At 45.5% G+C, this 22993-nt stretch overlaps 1 protein-coding gene across 1 annotated transcript in view; it reads right to left on the bottom strand.

Moving 5' to 3' along the window:
- Positions 1 to 392: 392 nt before the first annotated feature.
- LOC140208258 (NACHT, LRR and PYD domains-containing protein 3-like) overlaps positions 393 to 22993 on the bottom strand; it is a 36374-nt gene continuing 13773 nt past the window's right edge. Inside the window, exons 3-12 of the mRNA XM_072276822.1 lie at positions 17094 to 17185; positions 15128 to 15294; positions 9675 to 9846; positions 9512 to 9577; positions 3594 to 5349; positions 2311 to 2397; positions 1988 to 2158; positions 1662 to 1832; positions 1339 to 1506; positions 393 to 1174 (exon numbers count right to left, since the gene is read on the bottom strand). Of these exons, the coding sequence (XP_072132923.1) occupies positions 1087 to 1174; positions 1339 to 1506; positions 1662 to 1832; positions 1988 to 2158; positions 2311 to 2397; positions 3594 to 5349; positions 9512 to 9577; positions 9675 to 9846; positions 15128 to 15294; positions 17094 to 17103 (2856 nt within the window). The 5' untranslated portion in view covers positions 17104 to 17185 and the 3' untranslated portion in view covers positions 393 to 1086. The remainder of the gene's footprint in view (positions 1175 to 1338; positions 1507 to 1661; positions 1833 to 1987; positions 2159 to 2310; positions 2398 to 3593; positions 5350 to 9511; positions 9578 to 9674; positions 9847 to 15127; positions 15295 to 17093; positions 17186 to 22993) is intronic.

The following is a 22993-nucleotide window of genomic DNA, read 5'->3' as shown; positions in this document are numbered from 1 at the left end:
GGGCTACTGCTCCACCGCAGAGAGTGAGATTGGACAGTTCGGAGAGAGCTTCACTCCGTGCCTGACCCCGGGAGTGTGGGATGGACAGTGTGGAGGGATCTTCACTCCGTGTTTAACGTTGGTATCCATCCCTTATCCCTCTCGTACTCGCGACCTCTGTAGATTAACGTTGATATTATCGTCAATTTTAACTGTCTGCGGGGTGGCAAGAGGGGATCAGTTAGCCAGGATGGAGATTAGGTGGAGATGCGATCCTTGCCACCCAGACTCTGGCAGTCCGACCTCCCTCTGCCTGGAGCTGAGATGCTACTGTGTTAGTGTGAGGAGCTCCGACACACTGTTGCAGTGCACAGGGCAGAAACCTCAAATAAAACTCAAGTCCGACACCAAGACAGGAAGTGACAGCGGTTTATTGATTTCATCATGACAAATGTAAATTAAACAATGTGTGAGCTGCTGATGTGCGGGGATAAATAAACTGCTCCCGACTCACTCACAGTCACACACAATTAACTGACCGGCGACAACGAGTGACCGGTTGAATAACCAGTCCCGTTTCTCACTGTCACTCTGCATTGGGGAACCGATGATTATAAAATCACACTTCAGGGCTGTGTCCGGGATCGCTGCAGATCCAGGGTCACTGCCGAGGTATTTGTCAATTTAACATCATTACATCGGCCAGACTGCCGAATGCACCGTCCTCAGCAAAGGGAGCAAAAGGATTCTCTCCCAGGATAATTCCACCTCGGGACACTGGTGTCCCAGTCTGCGCCCCGTCCCCCGGGCTGTTCCTATTTGTGCAATTCTCCGGCGTCTCACGTGGCTGGGGGGGGGGGGAGGTGGGCTTGAACCAGCACATCCGGCGGAAGCTGTGCCGCTGTACAACAGGCAGAAATACATCACTGCGGGAGTGCTTCTGATGTCACAGAGCGTGAGACTGGAGCCAGTTCCGTTAGAACTGTTGGGAATTAAACCTGGCAGTGGACATTAAAGGTAAGGGGAGGGCGGGAGTTAAAGGGGAGGGCGGACAATCGGCCAAAATGATCCCATTCCGCGGGCGGGGATGTTCACACATTCAGATGTTCACACGGTCACTGTCAGTCCGGGTCTGGTTTCCTGCAGAGATCTCAGTTCCTTCCTCCCGGTCTCACTGAACAGATTGTTCACCAGCCTGAAATAGATGGAAGAATAAAATTGAAATAAACAGATTACACAACAGTGTCAGTCGCAGGGGACTGGGGTTAATGTTTCAACAACATTCACAGACAAATACCACCAGAAAACCCGCAGATCCGCTGATATTTTATCACATTGAACATTGACACAAACACTCACTCGATTTGCTCCAGATTCGGGACGGTCAGTATGAGGTGGCGGAGAGCGGGGACAGATCGATCTGTGAGTGAGTTTGGTCCCAGGTCCAGTACTGTCAGTGATGGGTTTGTACTGAGAGCGCAGACGAGATCCTCGACACCAGAATCTGTCAGACCGACGTTGAACAGCCTGGAGATGAGAGAGAGTGAGGGTGAAGGACACAGAGAGACTGGAGACGGTACAAATCCCCAGTGTTTATCAGTAACACAATTACTGATCACATTAATGTTCAGTGTCAGACACCCAGTGACTGTAAACACAATCTCCCACAGTCTGGTACTTACCACAGTTTCTGTATTTTACACTCCGGGTTCCTTAAAGCCGCAGACACCAATTTCACTCCTGAATCTCCCAGTTTATTACCACTCATGTTCAGCTCCGTCAGTGATGGGTTTGTACTGAGAGCGGAGACGAGATCCTCGGCACCAGAATCTGTGAGACCGACATCCCTCAGCCTGGAGATGAGAGAGAGTGAGGGTGAAGGACACAGAGAGACAGGAGACGGTACAAATCCCCAGTGTTTATCAGTAACACAATTACTGATCACATTAATATTCAGTGTCAGACACCCAGTGACTGTAAACACAATCTCCCACAGTCTGGTACTTACACCAGTTTCTGTATTTTACACTCCGGGTTCCTCAGAGCCGCAGACACCAGTTTCACTCCTGAATCTCCCAGTTTATTACCACTCAGGTCCAGCTCCGTCAGTGATGGGTTTGTACTGAGAGCGGAGGCGAGATCCTCGGCACCAGAATCTGTGAGACCGACCTTGAACAGCCTGGAGATGAGAGAGAGTGAGGGTGAAGGACACAGAGACAGGAGACGGTACAAATCCCCAGTGTTCATCATAACACAATTGCTGATCACATTAATGTTCAGTGTCAGACACCCGGTGACTGTAAACACAATCTCCCACAGTCTGGTACTTACCCGAGTTTCTGTATTTTACACTCCGGGTTCCTCAGAGCCGCAGACACCAGTTTCACTCCTGAATTTCCCAGTTTATTCCTCCCAAGTCTAAACACAAACAGACAAATTGATGAACAAAGTGATTCAAACCGCGGGTCTGAGGGAATTTCTCTCTCTCGGATATTTCAGGAAAGACTAAACCCTTCAGTAAATCTCTGATCGGAGTTCCCATCACTGTCAATGTCCCTCATTGCCCAGCTCCAGTGTATTGACCGAATGTCAGTAATTTAGTCTGTCGGTGTGACCCTGTAAACTCCACATATTCTGTCTCATTCCCCGATGGTTAGAAAAGTGTTACTGATGTGAGAGGGTCGGGAGGGGCAGGGATGAAGGATGGGAGAAAGTCCCACAGTGAGGAAGATTTGTAAATGGAAGTCCCACCTGAGGGAAAGGGATAGGAAAACCGAACCTGCAGGAAGAAGTGGGATGAGAGAGGGAGATCCCACATGAGGAAGGGGGAAGGGGAAGAGAGATCGGACAGGAGAAAAGGGGATGGGGAACAGGGATCCACAAGGCGGAAGGGTGATGAAGAGAGAAACCGAAGAAAGGAAGGGTTATAGGGATGAGAGAGCCCGCAGGAGGAATGGGTATGGGGAAGAGATCCCCAAGAAAGGAAGGGGAATGTGGATGAGAGGTCCCACAGGAGGGCCCGAGGGGGAAACGATGATCCTACAAGAGGAGAGGATGCAGCAATAGATTGTACAGGAGGGATGGGTCTGAACCTAGGATCATAATTAGGAGAGGAGATGTGCCCATGCAGTCTGGGTATCTGGGAGTAAACAAAGTCATTCAGGTGGGCTGATGGTGATAGTCACACATGGGGAAGGGCAGGGTAGGACAATCTCACAATGGTATTTCTTTCATTCTCACTGGACAGTCTGCTGACGGTCTCTTATCCCTCACTGGGAAGGGGGTGTGAATCTCTGACCCACCTTTTGCTGTCAATGTTGGTCTGGGTGTCAGTAACAGTGATCAGGAACATTGTCAATGGATGTGTCAGAGGCAGGGAGAAACACAGCCATTCCTGTGATTTACTACCATTAAACCAATGGCCGTTGTTCACTGATCTGATGAAGTTTCCAACATCCCTTCACAAGGAACCGCAGAACCCTCCTGTCCTTGGGGAATTACTGACGATTCCCTGGCATTTATCACAATTCTTCACAGTCTAATTTATCGCAGTTTAACCCAAAACACTTTGCATTGAAACAACACAATGGAACAATTTCACAGTTCAGAGTTACCTCAAATCCTGGCACTTGTGCAGCCCGGGTCCCAGCCGCTGGATTCCTTCACACTGAATGTGGCAGTTCCCCAGGTTGAGGTGTTTTATTGTATCACAGGGTACGATGACATGAGACAGGACCGTGCAGTCAATCGGAGTCAGTGTCATTCCACTGAATGAAAGTGTTTCCACTGATCCCAGTGCGGCCTGAGCCAGTCCACGATTCTGAGACTCAAACAGGTAGTGCAATGTGTTCAGGAGGCTCCTTCTACCAACTCCACTCCATGTGTTTCCACTCTGGCGTGTAACCTCCTCCTTCACCCAGTCAATCACCTGGCAGGTTGTTTGATGAGGAAATGGGCCCAGAAACTCCTCCAGGCCCCTAGCTGTCATTGGGGAGGAGAGACCAGCAATAAAACGGAGAAATATATCAAATCGACCGTCTGTCGTATTGTGGGCTTCAGTGAGGAATTTCAGGATATTCCCGGGATGTAGAGTCAGGAATTGTGCGACTGCAGCTACAAACTCTTGGATGGTGAGGTGTGGGAATGTGTACACCACGCTCCGGGCAGAATCCTCTCTCTCCAAAAGCTCCATCAGGAACCCGGACAGGAACTGGGAAGGCTGCAGATTGTTCTTGATCAAATCTCCATCTGTAAACACAATCTTCCTCTGGGACACTCCTCTGAAGGCCATCTGACCAACCCTGAGTAACACATCACGGGGGTTCTCAATCTCACGGCCGTGGTTTTTCAGGATGTTGTAAATATAGTAGCAATATAGTTGGGTGATGGTCTTGGGAAGTCGCTGCGGGTCCCTGACTCTTTGTGTGAAGAAGGGGCCGAGCGCCAGAGCAAGGATCCAGCAGTAGGAGGGGTTGTAGCTCATGGTGTACAGGATCTCGTTCTCCTCCACGTGTTTGAAAACAGCTGCTGCCACTGTCTGATCTTCAAAATGTCTGATGAAATATTCCTTCCGTTCCTCACCAACAAATCCCAGGATTTCAGCCCGGACATTGATATCCGCCTTTTCCAGTAAATGTAACGCTGTGGGACGTGTGGTCACCAGCACTGAACACCCTGGGAGCAGCTTGCCCTGGATTAAACTGCACACAATGTCAGACACTTCACACCACCACTCAGGATCTGGGCAGTGGTGTTTGGGTTCTGTATCTCTGCGACTGTCAGCAAAATCGATTCTGTGTTTGAATTCATCCAAACCATCGAATATAAACAGCAATCCCTCTGGGTTCTTCCAGACCTCTCTCAGTAAATTCCCAAAGTATGGATACTGATCCAGAATCAGTTCTCTCAGGTTTATCTTACAGTTAATGGAGTTTAAATCCCGGAATTTGAAACTGAAGACAAACTGGAATTGTTGGTAGATTTTCCCTGTGGCCCAGTCATAAACAATCTTTTGTACCATTGTTGTTTTCCCGATTCCCGGGACTCCGGCCACTGCTGCGAACATACCTGTTTTGTTTCCAAAGACAGATTTTTTAAAGTTTTGAACAAAACTCCTCTGGAACAACTGGTCAGTCCGGATGTTCTCCAGCTGTCCGCGGAGATGTTCCTCTCTCCACTCCTCGTGGTCTCTGCCTCTTGCCAGCAGCTCATGTTCCACCAGTCTCCGATCTCGAACAGTAGAAATGACCGTGAGCTCAGCGTATCGATCAACCAGCTGGAAAACCTTCACCTTCTCCCTCATCAGGATCGTGTTCACTCTCAGTGTTTCAGTTTGTGCCCGCAGAGTCTCCTTGTGTTTCTGCTGAACATCTTAGGAGAGATAGAAATAGGTTATCAATGCCTGGTCTGATGAACATGGAGAGTACTACATATATTCTTTAATAAAAAAAAACTTGTTAAAGACATTGTTTGGGTGAAATCCGGAGATCAGAGACAGAGTGTCTGAAAATGAACGATGGCCCAGAAACATTTCTGATCTGATTCGCTGTTAAGGCTCCACTCTGCACTGCAGAGGGTAACACTGGCGGGGGGGGGGGGGGGGGGGTGCAATTTACTTGCTCTACTGACATTTACTTTTCTCACAATGGACCCCATGTTCTTGACACTCCTTTAGGATTAAACTGTCAGCACTAAGCCACAGAAAAGTAACATAATTTCTGTTTCCCTTTCCAGGCTGAGCCAGTAATGATGTAACACGCCCCACACTAGTCTACAGTCTCTTCATCTCTGAGGAGCTGGTACATGAACTCAGGCAATTCCTCAGTGATGCGCGGAACAGCCGGAAGCTGAAGAGAATGGCAGCGGTAATAAGGGAGTCTATAGGTAGGCGATTCTGTGGACACAAAAAAAGGAAACACCGATGGTCTTCGCCTCGCAGGTGCCTTTGTCCGAAATGTTTCTGGACACATCCACAATATCCCGAGAAAGGATGTTGAGCAGCCAGAGGTCGGGGCAAACGTTCGTACCGACGACATAGGAAGAGAAAAGGGAGGAGGTCTGGAAAACAGAACATATGGAGCTAGAAAAAAAAAGCTGAGAAGCAGGACCTCAAAAGTAGTCATCTCAGGACAGCTGCCTGTGCCACCCGACAGTGGCAATAGCAATAGAATGAGGTGGCAGAGAAATTGTGGTTGAGGTTTTGGAGCAGGGGGCAGTGATTCAGATTTCTGGATAATTGGGACCACTTCTGGGGCAGGTAAGACCTGTACAAAAGGGACGTGTTGCACGTGAATCCGATAGGGACCAATATTCTTACGGGCAGATTTACTGGAGCTGTTGGGAGTGTTTTAAGCTAAAATGTCAGGGGGATTGGAACTCGGACAATAGAGCTGTGTGGATGAACCAGCAGGTTTACAAGTAGACGATGGGTGTAACATGAATGTAAGGAAGAACAAGCCAATGACTGGGTTCAGATACAGACAGAGCAAAGTGTTAAATTGTACCACATAGACAAAATTCAAAAGGGCGCAGATGCAGGACTGAACGCATTGTATTTAAATGCGCACAGCGTTCGGAATAAGGTGGACGAACGCTTGGCGCAATTAGAGATTGGTTGGAATGATGTTGCGGGCATCACTGAGTCGTGGCTGAAAGAAGACCACAGTTGGGAGCTTAACGGTACAGGATGTACGTCTTGTCGAAAGGACAGGCAGGAAGGCATAGGCAGTGGTATTGTAGCTGTGTTGGTTCGAGATAGAATCACATCTTTAAAAAAGTGATGGCATAGGGTCAGAGAATGTTGAATCTTTGTGGGTGGACATAAGAATCCGCAACGGTTAAAAAAAAAAGATTTATGGGAATCCTTTATTGCCCTGCAAATAGTAGCGAAGGTGTGGGGTTGAGATTGCAAAGGGAGCTGGAAAAGGCATGTAATAAATGTGATGACGCAATTGTAATGGGGGACTTCAATATGCACGCGGAATAAGAAAATCAAACAAACTTCAGGAGTTGGATCGCAAGAGAGGGATTTTACTGAATACCGATGAGTTAGCGTTTTAGAGCAGTTTGTGCTTAGGAATACTCAGGGAAGGGCTATCTTTGATTGGGTGTTGTGCAATAACCCTGATCCTATGAGGGAGCTTAATGTAAAAGAACCCTTAAGAGGTAGTGATCATCATTTGAATGAATTGATTCTGCAGTTTGAGAGGGAGAAGCATAACTTACAGTATCAGTATCGCAATGGAATAAAGGGAATTACAGAGGCACGAGAGAGAAGCTTACCCAGGTAGATTGGAGAAGGATACCAGTGGAGATGACGGCAGAGCTGAGCTGGCTGATGCTTCCGGGAACAGGTCACAAGTTGCAGGATAGATATGGGCTACAGAGGCAGAGGTTCTCAAGTGGCACGTATAGGCCACCATAGTTGACAAAGGAATTTAAAGACTACATTAAAGCCAAGGAAAGGGCATACAAAACAACAAACGTGAGGGAAAGTTGGATGAATAGAAAACTTTTAAAATCCAACAAAAGGCAACTAAAAAAGCTATAAGAAGGGGAAAGATGAAATATGAGGGCAGAAAAGCCAATAATATAAAGCAGGATAATAAACACTAAACACTTTTTTCAGTTATATAAACAGTAAGAAGGAAGTGAGAGTTGATACTGGAACACTGGAAAATGATGTTGGTGACATAGTAATGGTGGACAAACAAATGGCAGAATAACTTAATGTGTACTTTACATATATCTTCACTGTGCAAGACGCTAGCAGCGTGAAGTGGTCTGCGAGTGACAGGCAGTAGGAGTGAGTGCCATTCTATTACAAATTAAAAAGTTCTCGCATACTGAAAGCTTTTAAGGTGCAAAGTCACCTGTGCCAGATGGACTACATCCCACAGTCATGAGAGAGGATGCTGAAGAGTTGACGGATGCATTGGTCATGAACTTTGAAGAATCACTTGATTCGGGCATGGTCCTGGAGGACTGGAAGATTGCAATTGTACCTCTACTCTTTAAGAAGGGAAGAGGGCAAAAGAAAGAAAATTATAGGCCAGTTAGCCAAACCTCAGTGATTGGGAAAGAGTTGGAGTCTCCTATTAAGGTTGAGATTTCAAGGTACTTGGAGACTAATGACAAAGTAAGTTAGCGTGGGTTTTGTTAGAATTCATTATGGAAGTAACAAGCAGGGTGGACAAAGGAGTCAGTGGATGGCATTTACTTGGATTTTCAGAAGGCATTTGATAGGGTGCCGCACATGAGTCTGCTTAACCAGATAAAAATCTATGGTGTCACAGGAAAGATACTGGCATGTGTCGCGGAATTACTGACAGGCAGCGAGTGGGAATAAAAGGGGCCTTTTCTGGTCGGCTGCCAGTGACTGGTGCTGTTCCACAGGGATCAGTATTGGGACCACTGGCTTTCAGATTGTTTGTCAATGATGTAGACGATGGAATGAAAGTTTGAGGATGATACAGAGATAGGTGCAGGGGTAGGTAGTGCGATTGCAACAGGACTTAGACAAATTGGAAGAATGGGCAAAAAGTGGCAGATGGAATAGAGTGTTGTAAATGTTCGATGATGCATCTAATATAAATGCTGAGCCTTTACAAGACGGTATTCAGGCCGCAGTTGGAGTATTGTCAACAGTTTTGTGCCTCATACCTCTGAAAAGATGTGTTGTCATTAGAGAGGGTCCAGAGGAGATTCAAGAGGATGATTCTGGGAATGAAGGGGTTAACATATGAGGTGTGTTTTGGCAACTTTGGGCCTATACTCACTGGAATTTTGAGGAATACGAGGGAATGTATTTGAAACCTACCAAATGTTGAAAGGACCAGACAGGGTGGATATCCAGAACCAGAGGGCACAGCCTCAAAATTGAGGGGCGATGCTTTAAAACAGGTAAGGAGGATTTCGTTTTAGCTAGAGAGTACTGAATCTGTGGAATGCTCTGTCACAGACTGCAGTGGAGGCCGAGTCCATGGGTATATTTAAGGCAGAAGTTCCAAATCGGTCAGGGCATCAAAGGATATGGCGAGAGGGCAGGTGTATGGGGCTGACTGGGATCTGGGATTAGCCATGATGCAATGGCGGAGCAGACTGATGGGCTGAATGGCCTAATTCTGCTGCTACGTCTTGTGGGCTTTGGAGGAATAACAACAACTCTCGGCTCCGCTTTGGATCGGAGGTATGAGATTTCCCTTGCTGAAGTTGGATGTTCCAATGGGAATGGTTTGCCTTCAGTTTTGTCAGATCCCAGGATATTCGGCCCTACAGAAAGGGGAACGCCGTGGTTTCATCTCTGACTGACTGGAATGTCTGTTTATCAAACTCGTAGAGGCCTCTGGGTGCACAGCCTGAGACCCGGAAGGTGTCGGGTGTTGTGACAAATGAAAATCGCTTTCTGTCCTTCAGCCACAGCAACAAAAACCTGTCTTCCCGACTCTGGCAGTCTCTAAACCGGCCTCTAAATACAGGTATTCAGACTGTCAGAGTGAAATAAAGACTTTGAGATTTCCGTTCCATCTCTTACCCTTCAGATGCACCGGCATTTCAGATAAACCCCGCTCAGTGTCCATGTAGGCGAACTGGCTGTCACCTGTTCAACAGATTAACCTGCATGAAGTCTGTTCTGTGTAATACTGTAAATTCATCAGCATTTACATCTGTGACACACAGTGTATTGTTCACCGTACCACGTTCCCGTATTTCATTCAATATTCTGCTCAGCTTCGGTAAATGGTGGTGTAGTTTCACAAAGGATTCCCACATCACCCTCCGGGCCCCGGAGCCCTTCTCCATCACCAGATCCAGGAGGAGTTTGGAAGCGCCCGCTCGGTTTCCCTTCTCCGCCAGCTCAGTCACGCTCTGTAATGAACAATGGGGAATATATTGAGGAGCGGAGGGATGGGTGCAAATCTACCCTGAACATGGACTGACCCAGTGCATTCTGCTCGCCGCAAATCACTAACAGCCATTGAAGTGTTCATAGTGGGGGAAAGAATTTAAAAGAAGTGAGCGGGGTCAGTCATGTCCTTCTCAACGCCACAGATTGTCGGGAAACATCCGCTTGGCAAGTTTTAAGTGGAGTAGACACAGTGTGAGTGAGCCAGGGATAGAGTGGGGAGTTGAGGCTTTGTGTCAGAGAAGGTTCAGTGAGGCAAGGTGGAGGCTTTAGGTAGATTTTGGATAGTATTTTCCCTTCCTTTTCACGGTTAGAACAGTGAGAATACCAGGCAGGATAGTGGAATGCTCTTCATACTGCGTGTAGCAAGGCAGGGAGACCGCCAGTGTCCCAGATAACTACACCTTCAGGAATTGCATCCAGCTGCAGCTTCTTACAGACTGTGATCAGGAATTGGAACTGGAGCTGGTTGAACCCAGGATCATTCAAGAGGATGAGAGGTTGACTGACAGGCTATACAGGGATGGAGCTATACCTAAGGCGCAGGACACAGGTAACTGAGAGGCAGCCACTGCAGGAAACTCCTCTGTAACAGGTATACAGATTTCTGTTTCGGGGTATGACCTAGCAGAGGAAAGCCACGGTCATTAAGCCTCTGATACCGAGTTTGGTTTTGTGACTCAGAACGAGTGAGAAGCGTGAGCTGAACTAACAGGGGGAATTCCGCGGTTAGGAAAACAGACTGGAGATTCTGTTGACGAGAACAATATTTCTGGATGGTGTGTCAGGGATATCTCGGTTCGAGTCTGAAACTTTCTTAAGGGCAGTGTGAGCAGCCAGAGGTCATGGTCCACGTTGGTACCAATGACAAGAGTAGTAAGTGTGATGAGGTCCTGCAAAGTGAGTTCATGGAGTTAGATGCTAAACTGAAGTGCAGGAACTCCAGGGTTGTGTTCTTAAGATTGCTACCCGTGCCCCATGCTGGGGAGGACTGAAATAGGACGATAATACAGTTTAACGTCTGGCTGATGAGATGGTGCATGACCGAGGGCTTCAGATGTTTGGATGTTTGGGCTCTCTTCCAAGGAAGTTGTGGCCTGGACACCCGTGATCGTTTTACACCCGAACTGGAGGCAGACTGATACCCCTGTGGGAAGGGTTGTTAGCGCTGCATGGAGAGAGGGGAGGTGTCAAACTTGAGTTGCAGGGGGTGAGGAACTAGCATGGATGGTGGAGTGGTTGTGTGGGAAAGATGTTGTTAAGCCAACATACAAAGTCAGGAAACTAAAGGATGAGAATCGTTTTTCCCAAAATACGTATTATTTCAATGCAAGGAGTACTGTATGAAAGACAGATCGGCCTAGCATGTGGATCAGCACATTGAATTACAGCATTGTAACCATTGTTGTGATTTGGTTGGAGGAGGTGCAGGATTAACAGCTCAGCATTCCAGTGTTCCGTTGCATTAGACACGATTCGATAGAGTGGGAGGGATTACAGAGGGACAGGTGGCATAACTAGTCAGAGAAAATGTCACTGCATTGCTCAGACAGGACAAACTGGATAGCTGGTCCAATGAGACTACATAGGTGAAACTACGGATTAAGAAAGGGATGACCATGTTAGTTGGATTATATTATAGAGCACCCAATAATCAATGGGATTTAGAAGAACAAACGTGCAGGGAGTTCACAGAAACAAGAAACATAAGATTCTGATGGTAGACAATTGACTTTCCATTTATTGACTGACTCACTGGGTTAAAGGGCTGGATGGGATAGTGTAGGTCAAATGTGTCCAGGGAAGTTTCTGTAATCGATATATTCAGGTCACAACTGGAGAGAGTGCATTCTGGAATCCCTATTAGGGAACAAAACAGGGCAAGCAATGGAGGAGTGTGCAGGAGAACACTTTGGATCTGGTGATCATAATAACATCAGTTTAACAATCATTATGGAAAAGGATGGGTCTGGTCTTTGGGTTAAGACTTTAAATTGGAGAAAAGCCAATTTTAAAGGTACCAGAAAGGATCTGATGAAAGTGGATTGGGACTGGTTGATTTCTGGTACAGATGTGCTTGGTAAGTGTAGGGCCTCCAAAACCTATATTTTGAGAGTACCGAGTTCAAATACAGAAATGACCACAAATGAAGAGTTTGAATGTTCCCGACAGAATAAAAGACAAGGGTACCTTCGTTTAGGGAATGTTGTTTTCTTCTTTTTTTTTTAAAAAAAGAGATATCAAGGCCCTGAGCATATCACAAGTATAGGCTCAAAGGATCAAATGAGGCATTTGATGAGTACAGGAAATGCAAGAGTTACTACAGGAGGAAATCAAGAGGGCGAAAGTACAGCCTGAGTTTGCTACAGCAGACAAGGGAAAAGAGAACCCCAAATCCTTCATCAAATGTATTTAGAACAAAAATATTCCAACGGTCTAAATTGGTCCTCTTGAAGCTCAGAGTGGGCATTTGTGCTTGAAGCTCAGAGTGGGCATTTGTGCTTGAAGCTCAGAGTGGGCATTTGTGCTTGAAGCTCAGAGAGGGCATTTGTGCTTGAAGCTGAAGTAGATGGGGGAGACTTAAAATGGATTTTTTACAGTTATATTTACTCAGGAGACATACAGCATCTTTAGAGTGAGGCGGAACTGCAGTGAGATCATGGACTCTATACAGAGGAGGAGGTGGTTGCTGTCTTGAGGCAGATTAGGGAGGGTAAATCCCCAGGGTTTTCCTTCATAATTTGTCTGAGGCGAGTGCAGAGCTTGCAGGTGTTCCAGTAAAGATATTTAAAATGTTAGATGCAGAAGTATTGGAGGGTAGATAATGTTGTTCTGCTGTTTGAAAAGGCTGTAGAAATAAGCTGGGGAATTATAGGGTCGTGAGCCTGACAACAGTGGTGGTAAAGTTATTGGTGGGTATTCTAAGGGACTGGGTATGAGTATTTGGATGGACAAGGATTCATCAGGTATAGTCATCACTGATTTGTACCTGGTATATCTTGTCTTACCAATCTTATGGTTTCTCGAGGATGTTACCAGGGGAGCAGTGAAGGCAAGTGAGGGATGTTGTCTACATGGACTTCAGCAGGGCCTTTGACAAGGTCCCTCATGGGAGCCTGGTTAATAAGGTTAAGTCGCTTGGCATTCATGACATGGTAGTAAGTTAGTTTAGATATTGGATTCGTGAGAGAATCTAAAAGAGGCAGTAGAGATTCTCTGACTGGAGGTCTATGACTAGTGGTGTGCTTCATGGATCTGGATGATAATGTGGTAAACTGAGTCAGTAAATCTGTGGATAACATCTAGGTAGTAACGGCGAGGAAGTTTATCAGAGTTTGCAGCGGGACCTGAAACAGCTGGAAGAAGGTGGAGTGGAGATCGGCAGATAGAATTTAATGAAGACAAGTGTGAGGTGTTGCACTATTTGAGGACAAACTAGGATAGCATTAAGACATTGAGTGGTTTGGCAATGAGCGGTGCGGTAAAACCAAGATATCAGGGAATACAGATCCAAAATTGCTTAAAAGTGTTGTCAAAGGTAGATGTCCTGATAAAACGTTTAGGATATGGGCCTTCTTAAATCAAAATATCGAATACAGAAGTTGGGATATTATGTTGAAATTCATGTTGCAGAGGCTAATTGGGAGCAATGTAACCATATAACCAGATGACAATTACAGCACGGAAACAGGCCTTCTCAGCCCTTCTAGTCCGTGACGAAAGCTTAATCTCACCTAGTCCCACCGACCTGCACGCAGCCCACCTACCTCTCGGAAGGATATCAATAAGATTGAACGAGTGCAGAAAAAATTACAAGGTGTTGTCAGGACTTGAGGGCCTGAGGTAGAGGGAAAGTTTGAATAGGTTAGGACTGCCATAGGGTGTAGGAGGACGAGGAGAGATGTGATAGAGGTATAAAAGTTTATAAAAGGTATAGATAGAGTAGATGCAAATAGGCATCTGTTACTGAGGTTGGGTGAGACTGGAATTAGAGGCCATAGATTAAGGATGAAAGATGAAAGGAAATTTGAGGGAGAACTTCTTCACTCAGAGGCTGGTGAGAGTATGGAACGAGCGGCCATCGGAAGTGGTACATGTGCATTCGATTTGATCATTTAAAAACAATTTACTTTAAGTACATGAATGAAAGTGGCATGGATGTCTCTTGTCGGTGTGCAGATCAATGCAACTAGGCATATAATAGGTCAGTGTGGACCTGATGGGCCGAAGAGCCTGTTGCTGTACTGTAGAGTTCGATGACTATGGCTAAGTCAAACTATGACAGAGTCACTGTTGATTTTCCCAGGGGGAATCTCTGGTGACCGCAGCAGGTTCACAATTAACTGCCCGGCTCCATGATGAGTCCAGTGTCAGCCTACAGCTGGGAACGAGCAGTGAGGAGCAGACAGTAATTACAGGACTTTTGTGCGTGTCAGAGAGACCAAAGTCAAATGGTAGTAATACAGAGAGGGAAGGTTGGATTGAAATTGTCAGCTGTCGCATGTGGAATGTTAGCGTTGGGGATAATATGTGGCTCTTCACTAAAATTCAGTCTGGTGAGCAATAGGTGAATGTGTCCCAGTAACAGGAGGACCATTGGAAAGACATTTCTTGGTAATTCTGTGTTATCTGCAGATGCTTGGACGATTTTCAGTGATATTATTTTGCAGTTCCTAGTGCTAACAGGAACTGTGGTAATTACAAACTCAACATGGAACAGTGACAAGGAACAGAAGGTAACTGAACCATGAGGATTGTTGGAATATTTGATCAAATGAAAGAGGGTCAGTAGTTGAAAAGAGAGACGATATTCAGTCCTGCCTGTTCAATTGATGATGGAGTTGAAGGTAGACTCGAGAAATGAGCTGAGAAATAAGTTAATATATATTTGATTTGTGGGAAACCCGGGAGTAATCAAGAGAGTCTGCTGAATGGCCATTAAGGTCGAGCATTGGGAACATGATGTGATGTCAGTGGTTCTCTGTCCACTTGCAATGTCCATCAAGTGTCACGTCACCAAATTCACCTGTCAATCATTGTCTGTATCCTAACCTGTCTAAAAATGAATGTGTTCAGTAATATTAACAGAGGCCTGGGTTGGTTTCTGCAAACAAAAACTCTGTTCTTGATGCTCACCACAAGCATTGCAGGACTTTCATAGCCCAGAGGTAACATTACACTGGTTCTGTCAGTCTGTGATAGATTCAGTAGAATCTAAACTCAGTCTATGTTCCTACCACTTACGTGATACTCTGGCCCGGTGAAGTGATCCTCGCCCATTAACATGAAGCTGACTCCCTCCACACCCTCCTCAATCGCCTGCTCCAGTCGCTCCATGTAGAATCTCGTCAACAGGAACAGTTGGTGATCCTCACAATTTGACAGGAAGGCGGAGATTGCGGAGTTCAGATCTGTAGTCAGTCACAGAGCATAAAATAGTAGAGTGTACCATGTGTATGCGGACACGATGCCAATTTAAACCAATCCCATCTTCAGGAACATGGTCAATATCCCTCCGTTCCCGGCCTACTCATGAGTTCAAACCCTCTCAGATGCTGCTGAGTATCTGTTTCCAGTCCCTCCCTCGGCAGCTCATTCCAGACACCGATTACTCTCTGTGGAAAACATGCATCCTAAATCCCCTTTAAACTTTACCCTCTAACCTTGAACCTATTCACTCCAGTGCTTGATATTTGCACCAAGTCATGGACTATCGAACTTTGCTTTGCCCCTCATAAATTTATGAATTCTCTGAGATAGCGGTCTCAGACTCCGACGCTCCAGAGAAAGGAATCCAAGCTTGATCGACCTCTCCCAGAAGCCAATATTCTGTAATCAGGGTGAAACTCACCTGCACCCTCGCCAGAGCCTCTACATCATTCTCATGATATGGCTACCAGATTTGTGCACAATACTGAGATTGTCTCTTAACCACAGTTCATCCAGTTACAGCACAACTTTAAAAATTACGTACTCACACATCAACTCATCGTTAGCACGCTGCCAATTGTGTTCCCACTTTCAGGGAGCTATGCCCATCCATCACAAGACCCATCCACTCATCAGCCTTCCTAACGGTCCCAGCATTCACTGTGCACATCGCTAGCAAACTTGATCTCCCAAGGTGCAACTCCTCACATTTGCCCGAATTAACTGTACTCGGTGACTTTCTGTTCATATTTCTCATTGGATGCTGAACATTTTGACAACAGTCCCAAATTTACACAACTCCGCCGAGTTGGTTAATCGACGAACCAATCCACCTACGTGATTCTTTCTATTTAATCATTTTGAGTAATACATAGTTTATTATTAAGTTATTTACATCACACATGACACATAGCGAGCCAGTAGCCTTGCGGAGATTACTGGTCACAGACCTTCACCCAGAAGAATGCTCCTCCATTCCTGCTCTATTTGATGTGGCCAAGACAACACTGAAATCAATGTACAAAGTCTCCGCTGAAGATTCCTCAAACCGAAACGTCGATTGTTCCTTTCCCTCGATAGGTGCTGCCTGACCTGTGAGCTCCTCCACCATTTTGTGTGTTGCCCTCACTACTTACCCTCTTGTTTTACTTTAATCCTATTCACCAAGGACATTCAATGCCTCTGTAGCCCACTCAGATTCCCTGTTTAAAATTTCTCTGTCACTGTCTCCCGCACCCAGCCCGTTCTCCCACAATATAACGCTCCTTAACTCGGCCACAGAAAACACACCGAGAACTCCCCTCAGCTCCATTGAGCAACAACCCGGAAATCCGGGGAGAATTCACCACTGGCCTTCCAAACAGAAAACAGCATCTGTTTCTCTCACTGGCTGTTGAAGGCATTTCCCACATCAGGATGTACCAAATACTGATGGAAATTCTGTCTGTTCCCTGGTCAGATACATTGCCCGGTGCTGTATTCCTGTCTGAGTTTCAACCACACCCACCTTATTCAGGAGCTCCTTCCCTTTTCACTCAGGTGAAGATCTGCACGGTGAGCGGAGTGATTCGACCATTCCCGTTGTAGGTCCCTGCGCTGGACCTGCTGCATTGTTCCAGTGCTCAAGGTCGCTTTACCGGTAGGGTCAATGACCCCGTTTAATGGCACGTTTTGCTGTGCCCCTTTAGCGCCCAAGTTTATTCCTCTGAACTATTGATGATTTGACTACACGTGTACAATGATGACAGAGTTTTAATGACAGAGAGCCCAGTGAACATACCTGTGTACATTCTGACTCTGAACGACGTTGGTTGATTGTCGGCTGCTTGTCCGCCGTCTGGGTGGAAGAAAGCACCACCTGCTGGCGATGATCTGAATTACACAAATAAAAGAGTGAGTCAGTTAAGCCTGGTTTATACTCTGCGTCAACGCGTCGCCGTAAGCTCTGCGTCACCGCAAACCCTACGCAAATTTGATAAGGACCCCCACGCGACAGCTTGCATTGCTGCGACGCGCACCTCTCACAAAATTCAATCGCGCGTCGCGGCAACGCAGAACGCAACAACTGTGATCGGTCCGCTTCATTGTATCGCATGTCATTCTACGCTGCAATAGCTTCCCATTGGGCGACTGAAGGGCAGGGAAGGAACTCTGGTTGTAATGCTTTCCATAAAGCCTTACAGACCTCCGAAATTGGACAGGTTGCTCTCTGGGAAGGATGTGATCGGTCGGTGGGAAGCCTTCAAAGAAGAAATTTTGAGAGTGCAGAGTTTGTATGTTCCTGTCAGGATTAAAGGCAAATTGAATAGGAATAAGGAACCTTGGTTCTCAAGGGATATTACAACTCTGATAAAGAAGAAGAGGGAGTTGTATGAAATGTATAGGAAGCAGGGAGTAAATAAGGTGCTTGAGGAGTATAAGAAGTGCAAGAAAATACTTAAGAAGGAAACCAGGAGGGCTAAAAGAAGGCATGAGGTTGCCTTGGCAGTCAAAGTGAAGGATAATCCAAAGAGCTTTTACAGGGTATATTAAGAGCAAAAGGATTGTAAGGTATAAAATTGGTCTTCTTGAAGATCAGAGTGGTCGGCTATGTGCGGAACCAAAGGAAATGGGAAAGATCTTAAATAGATTTTTCTGCATCTGTATTTACTAAGGAAACTGGCATGAAGTCTATGGAATTAAGGGAAACAAGTAGTGAGATCATGGAAACTGTACAGATCGAAAAGGAGGAGGTCCTTGCTGTCTTGAGGAAAATTAAAGTAGATAAATCTCTGGGACCTGACAGGGTGTTCCCTCGGACCTTGAAGGAGACTAGTGTTGAAATTGCAGGGGCCCTGGCAGAAATATTTAAAATGTCAGTGTCTACAGTTGAGATGCCGGAGGATTGGAGAGTGGCTCAGGTTGTTCCGTTGTTTGAAAAAGGATCGAAAAGTAATCCGGGAAATTATAGTCCGGTAAATTTAACGTTGGTAGTAGATAAGTTATTGGAGGGAGTATTAAGAGACAGAATCTACAAGCTTTTGGATAGACAGGGGCTTATTAGGGAGAGTCAACATGGCTTTGTGCATGTTAGGTCATGTTCGACCAATCTATTGGAGTTTTTCGAGGAGGTTACCAGGAAAGTGGATGAAGGGAAGACAGTGGATCTTGTCTACATGGACTTCAGTAAGGCCTTTGACAAGGTCTCGCATGGGAGGTTAGTTAGGAAAATTCAGTTGCTAGGTATACATGGAGAGTTGGTAAATTGGATTAGACATTGGCTCGATGGAAGAAGACAGAGAGTGGTGGTAGAGAATTGCTTCTCAGAGTGGAGGCCTGTGACTAGTGGTGTGCCACAGGGATCAGTGCTGGGTCCATTGTTATTTGTCATCTATATCAATGATCTTGGATGATAATGTGGTAAATTGGATCAGCAAGTTTGCTGATGATACAAAGATTGGAGGTGTAGTAGACAGTGAGGAAGGTTTTCAGAGCCTGCAGAGGGACTTGGACCAGCTGAAAAAATGGGCTGAAAAATGGCAGATGGAGTTTAATACAGACAAGTGTGAGGTATTGCACGTTGGAAGGACAAACCAAGGTAGAACATACAGGGTTAATGGTAAGGCACTGAGGAGTGCAGTGGAACAGAGGGATCTGGGAATACAGATACAAAATTCCCTAAACGTGACATCACAGGTTGATAGGGTCATAAAGAGAGCTTTTGGTACATTGGCCTTTATTAATCATTATTAATCAAAGTACTGAGTATAAGAGCTGGAATGTTATGATGAGGTTGTATAAGGCATTGGTGAGGCCGAATCTGAAGTATTGTGTTCCATTTTGGTCACCTAATTACAGGAAGGATAGTAATAAGGTTGAAAGAGTGCAGAGAAGGTTTACAAGGATGTTGCCGTGACTTGAGAAACTCAGTTACAGAGAAAGGTTGAATAGGTTAGGACTTTATTCCCTGGAGCGTAGAAGAATGAGGGGAGATTTGATAGAGGTACATAAAATTATGATGGGTATAGATAGAGTGAATGCAAGCAGGCTTTTTCCACTGAGGCAAGGGGAGAAAGAAACCAGAGGACATGGGTTAAGGGTGGGGGGTGATAGTTTAAAGGGAACATTAGAGGGGGCTTCTTCACACAGAGAGTGGTGGGAGTATGGAATGAGCTGCCAGACGAGGTGGTAAATGTGGGTTCTTTTTTTAACATTTAAGAATAAATTGGACAGATACATGGATGGGAGGTGTATGGAGGGATATGGTCCGTGTGCGGGTCAGTGGGACTAGGCAGAAAATGGTTTGGCACAGCCAAGAAGGGCCAAAAGGCCTGTTTCTGTGCTGTAGTTTCTATGGTTTCTATGGTTCTAAATTATGGAGGACACATTTCGCACGAAAAAAGACGCTCGCGTCTTGTTTACCCTGACACTACCATGACCATGAAGCCTTGTGTGGGCGGATGAGTGCACATGCGTGACGTGCGGGAATTGCCGAGCTGCACAGATACACCAACGCACAAGTATAAATGCTCAAAATGCGCGTAGACCACTTGCGTAGGTTACAGCGTCCAGTTAATGCAGAAGTATAAACCATGCTTTACTCTGCCCTTCAAATTTAAAACACTTCTGTAAGATTGCTGCTCAGTCTCCTACTTTCCAGGGAGTAAAAACAGAGTGGTCATCCTCTCCCCAGAACTGAGGCCTTCTGGCCCTGACAACAGACTCGCAAATCGTCTCTGCACTCTTTCCACTTTACCCAAGCCTTTTGAAACATATAGCGGCAAGAACTATACTTTGTACCACAAACACAGTCTCACCAACGACTGATACAACGGTCCCATAGTGGTTAACACATGTCTTTACAGTTTGAATGACCCAGTTGCAATTCCCACCGCTGCCTGTAAGAGTTTGCAGGTTCTCACTGTGATCACATGGGTTTCCTCCAGATGATCTCGGGGGACCTAATGGGCAGCGCGGCTCACTGTATCTCAATAAAAAAATAAATAAAATAATTTCCCAAATCCAGCACTCAGTACCCTGACTGTTGAAGGACGACGTGGTAAACACATCTTCACTACCCCATGTTGCCGTATTGAGCGAACAGTGCACCCATACTCCACAATGCCCCCGTTCTGCGACAATCTCAGACCAATATTCAATGCAATATTCAAAATGAAACTGCAGAGCACCAGGAAAACCAAGGTAAAGTAAGGTTTGATGTTGATAGCATCCCTCAAGAATATGCAGTGAAGCTGGTAGAGAGAAGCCAGAAGAGCATTGCAAACAAAAAGAAGACCAGGAAAGCTAAATGGATTTCTGCGAAAGCTGAGCAGCGAAGAGAAGTGAAGGACATTGGAACAAATACCTCCAAATGAACACAACGTTCAAGAAGACAAAGGAGAGATAAGAAAACTTACTTAACAGACTGATGCAAAGAAGATGAAGAAACCAAAGAACTGGAAAAACAAGAGATCTATTCAAGAAGATTAGAGAAATCAAAGGAACATTTCATGCAAAAATAAGTATAGTAAAAGGCAAAGAAGGGGAGGCCCTTACAGAACCAGAAAATGTCAAAAAGAAATGGCAGGAATACACAGAAGAATTGTACAGAAAATATCCCAACAGCGAAGACACCAGCAATGACTCCCTCGACAATCTAGAGCCAGACATTCTGGAAAGTGAAGTCAAATGGGTGATAGAAAACATTGCCAATAAAAAGGCAACAAACATCACAGTTGCTGGTGAACGCAGCAGGCCAGTCAGCATCTCTAGGAAGAGGTACAGCCGAGACCCTTCGTCAGGACCAGCAACTTTGATGTCTGTTGCTTGAATTTCCAGCATCTGCAGAATTCCTCGTATTTACGCCAATAAAAAGGCTGCAGGATGTGACAGGGGTCCAGTTGAATTGTTTAAAACTTTAAAAGATGTTGCTGTAAAAGTGTTGTATGCAATTTGCCAGCAGATCTGATAATCCTAACAATGGCCTTTAGACTGGAAAATAAAAGTTTATATCCCAATTCCCAAGAAGGTCAATGTAAAGGATTGTTCAAATTACCGAGCAATTTCACACGGTGGCAAGGTGACACTAAAGATCACGCAAGCAAGACTACAGCAACGTATGGAACGAGAACAACCAGATGTACAAGTTGGTTTTCGAAAAGGCAGAGGGACCAGAGACAAAATTGCTAACACATGCTGGATAATAGAGAAATCAGGAGAATTCCAGAAAAGTATTTATCTATGTTTTAATGATGAATCTAAAACCTTCAACAGTGTGGACCATAATAAACTATGGCAAATCCTTAAAGAAATGAGGATACCTGGGCATCTGATCTGCCTTATGAGAAACTTGTACGGAGATCAAGAAGCAACAGAACTGACCACGGAACAACAAACTGGTTCAAGATTGGGAAAGGAGTATGACAAGGCTGCATTCTGTCACCCTACTTATTTGATCTATATGCTGAACACATCATGAGGAATGTTGGTCCAGAGGACTCAAAATGTTGGAATCAAAATTACCAGACAAAAGATAAACAACTTCAGATATGCAGGTGATACTGTTCTAATGGCTGAAAGTGAGGAGGATCTGAGGAAGCTTCGAATGAAAGTGAAAGAAGAAAGCTGGCTCCTTGCTCAATATTAAGAAAACCAGGCAGTCCTATTAACTCCGTCGTATTAAGTGGAAAGGAAGTGGAAGCAGTGATGGATTTTGTCTTCCTCAGCTCAACAGTTTCTATACATGGAAAATGCAGCTAGAAAATTAATCGGTGCTTACTCCTGGGGAGGGCAGCGATGGGAATTTAGAAAAAATACTGAAACGCAGACACATAACATTGTCTCCGAAGTCCGTAGAGTCAAGTCTATGGTATTTCTAGTTGTGATGTGTGGCTGTGAGAGCTGGACTGAACACAAAAGAATCGACGCTTTCAACTTGGATGCTGGAGAAAAGTGTGAAGAGTTCGTTGGACAGCCAGAAGATCCAACAAGTCAATACTTGAAGAAACACTGCCAGACTGCTCACTAGGAGGCTTGAGAAGATGAAATATTTTGGCCACATCATGAGAAGACAGGATTCCTTGGAGAAGACTCTCATGTTAGGCAAAACAAGAAGGAGAGGATGACAGACACTACGATGGATAGATAATATTACTCAGACAATGGCTATGCCCTCGAGGGATCTTACCGAGGCAGTTTCCAACAAGAAGACTCGGTGTGCAGTAACGCTGCTGTATTTGGCTGTATTCATGGGTTTTCATGTATGTTTTGAATGACGATTAACGGAACATAAGTTGGACAATGATTGTATCATAAGCAAAATACGGAATAAATACAAATGTTTTCAGTCAATAACAGACTTGTAAATGTTGCATTTTGTCCCTCAGATAAATTGCTGATGCAGACAGGGAGAAACCATACTCCAAACATCTGTCCCCACAGCGCCCACTGGGACAGTCGTGTTGTGAGTGTTACTGGGACAGGCTGCTGGCCCAAGGTGGGTCTGTTTACTCCGCTGTTTAAACCCAGCCAGCTCAAACAAAAGGCAGCCACTGAGTCCCTGCAGCCCGTTGTGTCATAGAGAAAGATCGTGACTTGCTCTCAATATCCCCCCCCCCCACCCCCTGCACACTGCACTTGCTGGTCAACACTTTACCGGTGTCCGCTACAAATGTATTGAAGCCTTCGTCCTCGCCACTTCAG

This window comes from Mobula birostris, chromosome 13 (genome assembly GCF_030028105.1).
Source record: "Mobula birostris isolate sMobBir1 chromosome 13, sMobBir1.hap1, whole genome shotgun sequence".
Taxonomy (NCBI): domain Eukaryota; kingdom Metazoa; phylum Chordata; class Chondrichthyes; order Myliobatiformes; family Myliobatidae; genus Mobula; species Mobula birostris.
The sequence above is the reverse complement of the archived record's forward strand: the minus strand, read 5'-3'. Positions and strand labels throughout refer to the sequence as shown.